The sequence below is a fragment of the Lethenteron reissneri genome, chromosome 69 (assembly GCF_015708825.2).
Source record: "Lethenteron reissneri isolate LAM-NWPU_2019-01 chromosome 69, ASM1570882v1, whole genome shotgun sequence".
Classification (NCBI taxonomy): Eukaryota; Metazoa; Chordata; class Hyperoartia; order Petromyzontiformes; family Petromyzontidae; genus Lethenteron; species Lethenteron reissneri.
Window position 1 is genome coordinate 1215813 of NC_083847.1, and position 13417 is coordinate 1229229.

Genomic DNA, 13417 nt, shown 5'->3' on the forward strand with positions numbered 1-13417 from the left:
TAGAGGTGATGGCGTGGATTTCGGATTAACCGGAGAAACATATGTGTTCGGTTGAATGACGCGTGTGACTTGTAATGAAGATTTCCAAGAAGAGTATAAATGTTTTAGATTATTAATTTCGACTTAAGAAAAAATCCATGAGTTATTAATTCATGTACAAATTTCAGGTGATGCAGTTAATCCGCAAATTGGATAAACCCGCATAGGGATGATTGAAAGTCTACCGTATAAGTTTAAATATATTTTAAGAAGTTATCCATTATGAATAGAATAGTATTTAGTCCCTCGGTTAACGTATTTTATTACATTCCAACGAAAACTACTGGTTAACCGAAATAACTATCAATCGAATATAGGAATTACATGGTATAAGTAAAACATCACTGAGTCTGCAAGAGAGTAGCTGTTTTTCTACTGCACAAAAACAGAAAACTATACACATATTATCGATTAATCAGTGGATCATCGATTATCCGGCGGCTACGGAGGAAAAGATGGCGCCAGATTTCAACATTTTTAGGTGTTGTGTCTATGTTTTTTTGTGTGTTTTACATGTGTTTACGTGTTTGAAGTTGGCATCAATAAACATACAAATTGACACAAATAAATATTCACACGATTACAGATCCTTTATTAATGGCAGACGAAAAACCCAGTGGAAATAAAGAAAAAAATCCTCCTTCCTTTCAACAGCGTACAAAAGCACGCGACGAGAAATCCGAATCAACGCCACACGCTGGGACACTAGGACATTAACGTGGGAGGAGCGCTCTTAAAAAGTAGTTCCGCGTCAACCGACGGGCCGAGCATCGCCGGGTCACCGCATCACTCCGCGTTACCGCTTCACCATAACCGCTGAGCCATCATGCAGTCTTGAGAAAATACTTTGCCTGTCGACTTCTCAGAAACCGCGTTACAGCAACGGTGGCGCACGTTCCACGTTATAACAGCACACATGTTCCGAGTCATAACGGTGCGCGTTCCGCGTTATAATGGTCAGCACGTTCCACTTCTAAGGGTCTCTGTGTAAGTCTATGGATCTCTGTGTGAGTCTGTGTATGTATTTATGTTGAACTTCGTTGGCACCATACTTAACCAACCGAGCTTATCGGAGGTGCAGGGGGTAGGGGGGAGGACAATAACTGAACACAGCAGGTGGTCGGTGTGTTTGTGTGTCATGTCTGTTCAGTTAGCGCGCTACGCTACACTTGAAAATAGCCACCCAAGTTTGACTCCTGCTCACTCCCAACACCAGTGACGATTATGTGAACCGTTTCCTGGGCCTCCCGTAGGTTGTCTTAGCCTTAAATGAGTATCTGGTGTGGTGTGTTAACATCGCCACTGGGGAGACAAAGGCGGCCGTGCGTGGTGTTGGCCACCCACCCCCTCGTGTGCCACAGTGCCGGCCTTCATTGGTGCTCACTAACATAATTTTCCCCAACAGTCTGTTACAGGATATACGAGGGATCGTTGTCTTTGTTTCACGCACACCTGTAATCCAGAGCTATGGAAATGGATCACGCGAATGTTCTAAAAGTTACCCTTTTTACATTCCCTCAAGAGGTCCGCCATATCCCCTGGCCTCGCCAGGATATTGCCGTGCAGCGTAAAGTGGACTCATCTCCAAGTGTCTCCATCTGGGACAGGCGTAGACTTGTCCGACTACTTACCGCCGCTCGTGGTGACCTGCTGCTGTACTCGCTGCGTGCAAATCTCGTGCGCAATACGGCCAGCCCAGTTTCGGGGTCTCCAGCCCAAGCACCTGGAGCTCGCTACCAGCTCACGTTCGGGATCCATCTCCTAAGACTGAGCCAGTTCTGCAATAGACGCATCACGGTGTTGTTTTAGAGAGCCTACTTCAATGTGTGATCAATGAGCATTCGTGATAGGCTCGACTCATAAAAGTACGCAACAACAAATGTTTTTACTTTGACCCCATCACAACAATTGGGATGGTTCTCTCTCGGCACTCCGGATTCCTCTCCGAATGTATACATCCATGAATCAGATTAAGGCATCCTAATATGTAGCGGACTGCAGTGCTTCGGTAATTGTTGGAGCTGGCTTGGGGAGGGGGGCGAGCATGGACAAGATGTATTGAGTTGGGGAGCCATGCCAAGACGATTGAGAAGCACGAGGACCTACCGTGGGACAAATTACAGTGGTCCCTCAGTTTATAATGCCATCGATTGATAATGTTTCGATTACCGATCAGCCTCCCTCATAGGGTCAAAATAGTTTTTTATTCATGACTCATTTTCGATTAACGATACGTGTTTTACAATGTTACGTGGACCGTCCCAATTCCAATTTCGGCAAATCGGAATGCTCCATAAGTGCCACGGTAGCTAGGAGATGTTAACTACTTCGTCAGGTATACAGGAGGTCGTGGGTTCGATCCCGACCATGACAACTGCTGTATATTTGGAGTTTGCATGTTCTCCCTGTGGTCACGTGTATTTTTCTCCGGGACCTCCGGTTTTTTTCCCTCCACATTGAGAATCAACGTTGCACGTTTGGCGTATTTGGCCGCTGCTTTATATTTCCACGTGATGACGATAAGCTGCCAGTTTGTTGAGCTATCATTTGTGATCACCTGGTCACTTCTGAAAAAGAGCTACAAAGCAGCTCCGTGGGGCCTTACCTCGTACAATAAAAAATGGCTTTAACAAAAAAATGTAAGTGGACTCGGCAGATCTCAGCCAATCAGCGACCGCCCTTATATGACGGTTTTGAAAACAACTGGCTAGTTCGCTTTTCAATGTTTGATGGTGCGTTGCTTATGTAAACGGCTCTCTTGAATACTTTTTGGACTTAAAAGTTAAATAAGAGCCAAGTTGATTGACAGATGCTGTGAGGGCGGAACTAAATGTGTGTATAGGTGACCCCCGACTTGCGATGGCTCGACTTGCGACCCTCCACTTTCATGACCTTTCTTATCGGAACAACCAAAACTCGTATCTATGACCGCCTAATGACTACTCACCACGACAAAGGGACTCCTGGAGAAGACCAGCTGTTACTGCAGGGCAGACGGCTCAGTCACCGAGACGACAGCTGCGTTGAGTTGTTCAGACCACTGTTGGACTTGACTGCCAAGTCCCTAGACTGTCGCTGCATGGAGTCACTCAGAGCGCTGTTGGAAGCGCAAAAGCAAATCCCGAGACTGCCGCTGCATATATCCATTAAGAGCGCTGTTGTGAGTGTAAAGCAAGGCCGAGGTTGATTCTGCGTTGATTTTTGGGAGTACGGCTCTACCGTTGAGTCCTGGGGGGGTCCCTGACGCTGTAGTCGACCTCGACGGTGAATTTGCGTACCCTGGGCTTCTGGTGCGTTGCCTCGTCACCCAGGAGTGGAGGTGTAAGTCAGGGTTGGTACGAACGGTCCTCGCGGTGGTCTCTATCTGTGTAAGTCGCTGCGGTGTTCTGTCATTGCCGACACGCGCGGTCACTGTGTTAAGTCGGTGAACTGCAGGGTTCTGCAGACGCGTGCTATTACTGTCGCTGAGAGTTTGAATAGTTGGTTGTACTTGGTTGTCAAGAAATTGTTATCCACCACAGTTGGTTCACATCCTTGTGCGTAACGAACTAAGGCATAGTTACTGCATTCCAAATCTTGTTAAGATTCTCAGTATTCCAGATCGAATTATTGTCCTTATTTCTGTTGCCGTCAAAGCGCGTTTAAAAATCTGTGTTGGTGTCCGAATAAAAATATTGAGAGAATAGCACGGGAGAGAAAATGGATCCGAACTCTTCTCTCTCCCATGTTTGAAATGAGCAACCCTCATAGCTATCAGCTGGAATTGGAATATTTCCCCCTTCACTGCCGATGCCGGATGAGAAAGTTGGTGAGGATTCAGGAATTTCTCAGTTGGTGTAAGCGGCTATGTCTCTCTGCATTGTCTAACCGATTCATATTCGCCCAGACACCCTGGCTGGCAAGGAGAGAGGTGGCTGAGAAAAAGAGCCGGGCCTATTTTTCCTCTGGTGAGAACATCTCGCATCCGAAAATTAACAGTTATTACCACAGCTTTGGGAATATTTGCAGATTTTTGTTGAGCAGTTTTCTGAGATGTTGCCCAAAAGCTGTATTTAAACTGGAGGGGAGGGGGTGCATGCGCGTGCATGTGAATGTGTTCCTGATCTGTCTTCCCAGACGCGCCGATGAAAAAACGATCGATTCACTCGGAGTACAGGATATAGCCGCTGAACACCGAGTCTCTATGTACGTCGAACAGAAAATGAATGTATGGAGCCTCCAACTCTAGCCACACCTCGTCCCCGGCCTTGAGACTCAGCACGACGCTGCCGCTTATTGCGTCGTATTTATCACCGCACACCTTAGAGATGATGTTCCCGTTTGTCATGATCATCACCACGAGGGACTGTTCATGGGAATGCATGTTAAGCGTGAAATAGTAGACGCCTGGGTGAGCGCAGGTGAACTTCCCCGTGCCGGGGTTGTAGTGGCCCTGCGGGTTGGTGATGATGAACGTCACGGGGGAGCCGGCCGCCGGCTTGTAAGCGCCGACCTTCGCAGAGAAGGCTGACCTGGGCCCCACACCGCTCTCTCCCCGCTTGCCTTTCTCGCCTCTTTCGCCCTGCTCACCTGGGACTCCCGGAGTCCCCGTGAGCCCCGGTTGGCCAAGAGGGCCCAGCTTTCCCGGCAGACCTAGGCGGACAACACGGTCTGAATGCATGGCATTTGTGGTGTGTGTGTTACCCCACGGTAGTGTAGCAGTTAGCGCTATGAACCCAGCAGAGACCCGAGTTCGATTCCCGCTCATGGTCAACACAAGTGACGATTATCTGAACTGGTATTGGGCTTCCTACCCTAGGTCGAATCAGCATCAAATGATTACCTGGTGTGATGTATTAACAACGCCACTTGGGAGACAAAGGCGTGCCAGTTTTCATAGGTGCTCACCAACAGCACTTTCCACAACAGTCTGTTAAGGCTATACGGGGGATCTTTGTTTTTATGTGTTTATCCCAACTCTCAAACAGAGAGATGTGGCAATTCTGCATCTATGTTGATGACGGTGAGCCAAACCTGCACAATTGAGTCGTGTCCTGTGACAAACGTCTTTGTTTTATAACAGGAAGTCCTTGCCCAACGTGTCTGTATAAAACGCGTGTTTCCGCTCTACACGGTGTACTGAATGAGTTCTCTTTTCCAGAACAAAAGGTCATGTGTGGTGCCACGATCACGGAGCAATGCCGCAAACGCCGCACTCCTCTCCCGGCCCCCACACTAAACACCCACCCACACACAGTGCACCCACGTAGTGTCCTGACAGGGGGTTCCCTGGCACATCGGGTTTTAATTCGAAGGGCCCCTAGAGGGAGAATCCCACGGTTTCCCGGTGCCAGGAGATTGGCCATCGCAGGACAGGTTACATTGCGGTGCCCCTAAATTAGCATAAGATTGGATGGGCGCAAAAGGTTCACTGGGCCAACCGCAATGAGTTACTCACGACACTGGGAGAGGCGGAGGGTGGAATATTAGGCAGAAGGGCAGACCAGTGGGTTAGAATGAATGAGCGCGGGGGGACAATGGGTGAGGGGCCGCAGCAGCAACAGCAGCAGACCCCGTGACCCTCCATGTAGACGGCGCAGGTGAGCACGCGATTAGCTGCGCAGTACAATGCCACCCTGGGCCTTTGAAGTGAGGGGATTAGGCCGCCACGGTAGAGACGGTGGAGAGGGACGATGATGGGAAGCATGGGTAAGCGCCCGATTGGCTGCGTGGTATGACGTCACCCTGGGCCTTTGTCTTCAACCTCCGGGCGATCCAGACCCTTCCCTGCTGTCCTGCCTCCTTGAGCTACTCGCAGCATCCGTGTGATGCCCGCGAGTGCTGCTACGAGGCAGTGATAAGCGAGGGTTTCGCTCGTCCTTCTCCCTCCGACTCTCACAGCGTCCGTGTGACGCCGTGAGTACAGCGACGAGGTACGTGGTAGAACGTTTGGGTAACTGGGTTCATAGGCAGAGTTAGGCTAGGCTCTCCTCGCGAAATATTCCTCCTCCGGGTAATGCGTATTGACGCCATTAATAAACTTTAGCACAGAGGATCCGTGTGGTGTGATTTCTGTGTGGGTGGGGAGAACATAGGTGTGGTGCGGTATGTGCGGGCGTGTGAAGCACGCGTATATTATCATCAACCCGGCCGTTGTTTTGCCCGCGTGCGTGTTTGCACAGCGGATTAATGCCGACGCACAGGAAGGGGGGAGGGGCGCGTGCATATTCACGTGCGTGCGCGCAGCTACCTCCACATTAGTGGTGGTGTACGTGGGGAGTGTGTGGGATAACTCCAGGCGGTGGGGAGCCAGCCACTAGCCATGTCCCGCAGAGAAGACGCTGGTGCGGGGAGGCCGATCACACGATCGGCGGCAGCCCGGCGAGAAGGGGCGAAGGAGGAGGAGAGGGGCGTAAGCCCCCACAGATGTTACACCTATACACGGTATATCTCGTGAGCTCTGTTTTCTACAACATGGAGATACATAGAGACCCATCGACTAAACTATTTGTTAAATTCCCAGGTGTAAGGTCCACCGAGCTGCTGTTTTGCTATTTTTTTCAGCAGCGAACTGCCTGTCGCCAGTGACAGCTAAATGTGGTGGCTGATATCATCATGTGGACATTTATAGCAGTCAAATACTGTAAAGTCTAAACGCATGTTTCTAAAGGTGGAAGGAAAAACCAAGGGAACCTGATGAAAAATCCACAAAACCACGGGGAGAACATGCAAACGCCGAATATACATCGGGCATCGTCAGGGTTGGGTTCAAACCCACGACCTCCTGTGGATCAGACGAGGAATTTAACATCTCCTAATCCTGATGCCAGCTGCTTATTTGGAGTTTGCATGCGTCTCTCCCCGTGGTTGCGTGGATTTTTCACCGGGTCCTTCGTTATTTTTCCTTCCACATTTAGAAATGTACTTGGCTGAATAAATGTCCACGTGATGATGATACCACTTCGTCGAGCTATCATTACGTGTGGCCAGGTCGCTTATGAACAAAAGTCACATAGCTCAGTGAGCCTTACTTTGTAATAAAATAAATATAAAGAATCAGCTGCTCGGAGCACACGAGTCAGTGTCACAGTCCCACCTGGGTCCCCAGTCAAGCCTCGAACTCCCAGGTCTCCCTTGGCTCCAGGTGCTCCGGTCGCGCCTGCGAGAAGAACAAAGCATGGCTCGTCCGCTCCTCAAGCCACTCTCAATTCACACCACTCGCCTTCACGCACTCTCCCGTCTCTCCCCTCTCATCTCACTCACCTCCACGCACTCTCCTGCCTCTCCCCTCTCATCTCACTCCACTCGCCTCCACGCACTCTCCTACCTCTCCCCTCTCATCTCACTCTACTCCCCTCCACGCACTCTCCTGCCTCTCCCCTTTCATCTCACTCTACTCCCCTCCACACACTCTCCCGTCTCTCCCCTCTCATCTCACTCTACTCCCCACCACTCACTCTCCTGCCTCTCCCCTCTCATTTCACTCGACTTCACACGAGACACTCTCCTACGAGAATGAGCTAGTGAACGATCAAGGGCATGACATGGCAAGTGAACGTTTGAGTGAGTGAATGAGTGAGTGAACGACTGAGTGAATGAGTGAGTGAGTGAGTGAACGATTAAGTGAGTGAATAAGTGAGTGAGTGATTGAGTGAACGAGTGAGTGAGTTAATAAGTGAGTGATTGAGTGAACGAGTGAGCGAGTGAATGAGTGAGTTAGTGAGTGCACGATTGAGTGAGTGAATGAGTGAGTGAACTAGGGAGTGAATGAGTGAGTGAGTGAACGATTGAGTGAGTGAATGAGTGAGTGAATGAATGAGTGAACGATTGAGTTAGTGAACGAGTGAACAAATGAGTGAGTGAGTGAAAGATTGAGTGAGTTAATGATTGAGTGATCGAGAGAGCGAGCGAGTGATCGCGTCACTCCCCACGAGCGCACCGTGGGGGGGTCTCTGGGACCTGACTCCTCACCGTCTCTGCCGTCCCTCCCGGGGGCCCCAGGGGTCCCGTGCTGCCCCGGGGCTCCGGGCTGCCCGGGGATCCCGTTGATGCCCGCGCAGACGGTCTTCTCCTGCTGGGCTCCCACCATCACCACCCCCAGCAGCAGCAGCGGCAGCAGGGCCGAGATGGACATCTAGGGACAGCAGTGGCGAGATGGTAACTAGCTCGCCTTGTAAACAGGATGGATTTGAAAACGAACTATTATTCTATTTTACCAAGTAAGGTATGAATGAGCTGCTTTTAAGTCGCTCTTTTTTCAAAAGCGGCCTGCCCATCACAAATGATAGTTCAATGAAGTAGGCTTATCATTGTCACGTGGAAATTTATATCAAAGCTATAAACACGTGGTGCTGTTGATTTTAAATGTGAATGAGAAAAACCGGAGGACTCGGAGAAAAATACACGCGACCACAGAGAGACACGAAATATACAGCAGGCATCAAGGTCTGGATCGAACCCACGACCTACTATATACCAAGCGAGGTAATTAACATCTCCACAGGGAGAGAAAGAGAGAGATGCAAACTACAAATACACAGCAACAGGCATCATCGAGGTCTCGATCGAACCCACGACTTCCTGTATACCAGGCGAGGTCGTTAACATCTTCACAGGGAGAGACAGAGAGAGATGCAAACTCCAAAGAAGGAGCAGCAGCTGCAGGCATCGTCAGGGGTCCGGTGATCGAACTTGACGAGGAAGAATCAGAGACAAGTGGGGAGACAGCAGCCAGAAAATGATTAGCATTTTAATGAGGGAAATAAGTATTTGAGCCCTCTGCAAAACATGACTTAGTATTTGGTGGCAAAACCCTTGTTGGCAATCACAGAGGTCAGACGTTTCTTGTAGTTGGCCACCTAGTTTGCACACATCTCAGGATGGATTTTGTCCCACTCCTCTTTGCAGATCTTCTCCAAGTCATTAAGGTTTCAAGGCTGACGTTTGGCAACTCGATCCTTCAGCTTCCTCCACAGATTTTCTATGTGATTAAGGTCTGGAGACTGGCTAGGCCACTCCAGGACCTTAATGTGCTTCTTCTTGAGCCACTCCTTTGTTGCCTTGGCCGTGTGTTTTGGGTCATTCTCACGCTGGAATACCCATCAACGACCCATTTTCAATGCCCTGGCGGAGGGAAGGAGGTTCTTACCCAAGATTTGACGGTACATGGCCCCGTCCATCGTCCCTTTGATGCGGTGAAGTTGTCCTGTCCCCTTAGCAGAAAAACACCCTCAAAGCATAATGTTTCCACCTCCATGTTTGACGGTGGGAATGGTGTTCTTGGGGTCATAGGCAGTATTCCTCCTCCTCCAAACACGGCGAGTTGAGTTGATGCCAAAGCGCTACATTTTGGTCTCATCTGACCACAACACTTTCACCCAGTTGTCCTCTGAATCATTCAGATGTTCATTGGCAAACTTCAGATGGGCATGTATATGTGCTTTCTTGAACAGGGGGACCTTGCGGGCGCTGCAGAATTTTAGTCCTTCACGGCGTAGTGTGTTACCAACTGTTTTCTTGGTGACTATGGTCTCAGCTGCCTTGAGATCATTGACAAAATCCTCCCGTGTAGTTCTGGGAAGATTTCTCACCGTTCTCATGATCATTGCAACTCCACGAGGTGAGATCTTGAATGGAGCCCCAGGCCGAAGGAGATTGACAGTTATTTTGTGTTTCTTTCATTTGCGAATAATCGCACCAACTGTTGTCACCTTCCCACCAAGCTGCTTGGCGATGGTCTTGTAGCCCATTCCTGCCTTGTGTAGGTCTACAATCTTGTCCCTGACATCCTTGGAGAGCTCTTTGGTCTTGGCCATGGTGGAGAGTTTGGAATCTGTTGATCGATTGCTTCTGTGAACAGGTGTCATTTATATAGGTAACAAGCTGAGATTAGGATCACTCCCTTTAAGAGTGTGCTCCTAATCTCAGCTCGTTACCTGTATAAAAGACACCTGGGAGCCAGAAAACGTTCTGATTGAGTGGGGGTCAAATACTTATTTCCCTCATTAAAATACAAATCAATTTATAACATTTTTGACATGCATTTTTTCTGGATTTTGTTGTTGTTATTCTGTCTCTCACGGTTCAAATAAACCTAATATTAAAATTATATACTGATAATTTCTTTGTCAGTGGGCAAACGTACAAAATCAGCAGGGGATCAAATACTTTTTTCCCTCACTGTAGAAGGGCAAAGTATAGGAAAGGTAAACAAATCACGTAAAATAATATATACAAATACATTTTAACTAGGTGTTTACTTGCCAGGTAAAACTCCGACTGAGCTATTAACTTATTATAAGAGACCTCTCCATCACAAATAATGGCAGCTTGACAAAGTGGCCTATCATCATCGTGAACATCACGTGGACATTTATAGCAGCAGCCAAACACAGAGACACATAGAGATGGACAGAGACGCTTGGAGACTCATAGTGATACATGTGTGGGTCTATGTGTTTATGGGTGTGTTAATGAGTCTGTGTGAGTCTATGGGTTTCTGTGTGATCTATGGGTCCTTGTGTGAGTCTATGGATCTCTGTACGTCTGTGTGTCTCTGTGTTAGTCTACAGGTCTCTTTGTGAATCTACGCGACTCCGTGTGAGTTTATGGATTTCTGTGTGTCTATGGGTCTCTGTGTGATGAGTCTATGGGTCGATGTCTCATGAGTCTATGGGTTTCTGTGTGAGTCTGTGGGTCTACGTGTGAGTCTACAGGTCTCTGTGTGTGTTTACGGGTCTCTTTGTGAGTCTATGGGTCTTTTTGCGAGTCTATGGTTCTCTGTGTGAGTCTATGGGTCCCTCTGTGAGTCTGTGGGTCTATGTGTGAGTGAACTCGTCTCTATGCGAGTCTATGGATCTCTGTGTGAGTCTTTATACGTACGGTACGTTGAATTTTCTTTCACACCACCGTACGTAGCAGCTGAGCGTCCTTCTAATCGGAGGTTGTCGTTGCTCAGCGTTGCTCACCGAGTCACTAAATTTCTCTCCCCCGTCTCCCCTTTTAAACATTACTCGGGTCACGTGCTCCTCCATTTCCCACTTGGTCCAGACCTCCCACGTTTGACGTCACATTCAACAAGCGCTCACACGCAAGAAAGACAAAGATCCCCCGTATAGCCTGTAACAGACTGCCGGGGGCAAGTGGCTGTCCCTAGGGCCTACTCATTCACCCAGCCACCCACTCACTCATTAATTCACCCACTGACCCACCCAATAACTCACTCATCCACCCACCAGAAACTTGTTATCCAATAGTCAACAGTAGTAGCCACCCACCCATTCACCCACTCATCCAGCCACTCACTCACCTAGTCACTCACCCACTCGCCCACTCACTCACTCACCCACTCACTTATCCGCCAGGGCCGTATTATTAGGTAGGCCATAGTACGTACTGTGCCGAGGGGCCTATTAAAAACGAAAAGGAGGCTCCAAAACAAAAAATGTTGACGCGATATTTTTATGTTTGTAACAAAAAAAGTAACCAAGATATCTTCTTGAATAAATATATTTATAGAGCATAGATAGGCACAGTGCATATACAAAGAGGCAGAGTCATGTCAATGTCAATCGTTTTTTTCGTAAAGCGAGGCAAAGTACTTACGCGTGAAACAAGCGAAGTGACAATGGCGGTACCAACATGGGCAGCAGTACCAAGTATAGACAGTTATCACTAAAGGCCTACGAAACAGAAGTGGCCTAGGGTCCTACATGGGCCTCAGTGCCGCGTGTGGTGACCCTCCCACCCCAGGAGCTAATGACCCTAGGGGGTGGGAGGGGTGGAAGGGGTTCCATCTGAACGCGGTGAGAGCACTGCCAATTGGAGTGATTCCATTGAGACAGAATCCGAATCTGCATGTATTTTTGCGGGACGAATTCCATGAGCAAAGAAGCTCCTTTTCTCACAGATGTTCAGTCGGGGGCATGGGGTTAGAACCTTACGAAGGCAGGGCACTCCAGCATAGGGCAAGCTGACATTTTGTGAGAGCTGGGTGTGTGTGTGCTTGCATATGTAGTAATGTACTGCATATTGAGAATGCAGGTATGTGTGTGTGTGCGCTATGAGATCGCGCAGGGAATTGTGTGTGGGTCTGCAGCAAGCGAGGCACTTGCTCGAAAAGTCTGTTAAGGCTATACGGGGGACCTTTGTGTGTGTATCTGTGCAGAAAGGCACAGGCGGTCATAGAAACTTCCCAAGAGGAGGGAGCAGGGCTGGGAGGGTGGAGGTGGAGGGGGATGAAGGTGGGGGTGGGAGGGTGAGAGCCAGAAATGTTAAGCTTTTTAAATAGGGCCCTACATTCATGAAACAACAAAAATCAATCGAATAATATTCTCTGGGAAATATCAATAACTTGGGGGGGGGGTGGGTCTCATCAAGGCGGGTGGGTTTGGGGGGGGAGGGGGGTGACCACCGCCTCGGCCCCACTCTTGGCTGGACGCTGCATCAGCGGAGCTCGCTTGTATGAAGGCATCATCATTCCACGGGCGTGTTTCTCACAATCACAATTTCTATTGAGGCTGGAGGAGGAATCCCATGAGTTATTGAGCTCTTTTTTCCCCACAGATGTCCAGTAGGGGCGGGTCGGCAAGTGACAACAACAAACAATACTCTTAATGGCTGGAAATTCCACGTTGCTATGACGGGGCTCTCGGTGTTGAGAACGACGGCCCCTGTAACATCTTCTATGTATCTGTGTCCTCGGCTCGCAGGTGACTTGCAGTAGTCACAGCCATATCTAGATGGTATACTGAATGTGGTGTGCCGTGTGAAAACATATTTTCCGACTCGTTGGAAGGCTGGAGTAGGCGGCACGTGATCAGCAGCCACATCCATAGCGATGTGGTATACTGGATGCGGTGTTCCGGGCTGGAAGGCATTTTCCGGGTTGTTAGTAAACTTCAATTGGTGACACGTGACTGGCAGTAACCACGTGGATATCGAGAGGAGGTATACTGGATGTGCTGTGCCGGGTGTGGCTGAAATAAAATCTCCGGTACGATTGTCAAACATTGTTTGGCTCCCTTGTCTACAATCACGTCGTGAGATGTGGCAAATCTGTGTCACAGGAGGGGTTAGTTGGGGTGTACTGTGGGGCGTGGGGTTGGGGGGCACTGGGGGAGGGAGGGGGGAGGGAGGGATGACGGGTATCTTTTTTAGGGGTTGGAACAGTGATCGTGCACATGTCGCGCCTTGTGTAGACAATAAAACAAACCAAGACTGTTCTCGTTTTCTATGTTCAAATAAAAGTTCTGGATGCTTGAAGCCAAGCCTTGCCTTGTCGCTGCTGCTGCTGCTGCTGCTGCCATGATGATGCTGATGACGATCGCCGCTTGTTGCAGAGGTCCTCGGCTCGCCTGCTTCACAGAGAACCTTAAAGAGCCCGTGACGTGAATCGAAT

At 49.1% G+C, this 13417-nt stretch overlaps 1 protein-coding gene across 1 annotated transcript; it reads right to left on the reverse strand.

Moving 5' to 3' along the window:
- Window positions 1-739: 739 nt before the first annotated feature.
- Window positions 740-10978, reverse strand: LOC133360716 (otolin-1-A-like). Its single transcript, XM_061579503.1, has 4 exons — window positions 10900-10978; window positions 7990-8152; window positions 7115-7177; window positions 740-4671 (listed from the first exon to the last, which is right to left on the reverse strand). Exons 2-4 carry the CDS (start codon window positions 8150-8152, stop codon window positions 4181-4183), a joined length of 717 nt encoding a protein of 238 aa, XP_061435487.1. The 5' UTR covers window positions 10900-10978; the 3' UTR covers window positions 740-4180.
- Between the last annotated feature and the right edge of the window lie 2439 nt (window positions 10979-13417).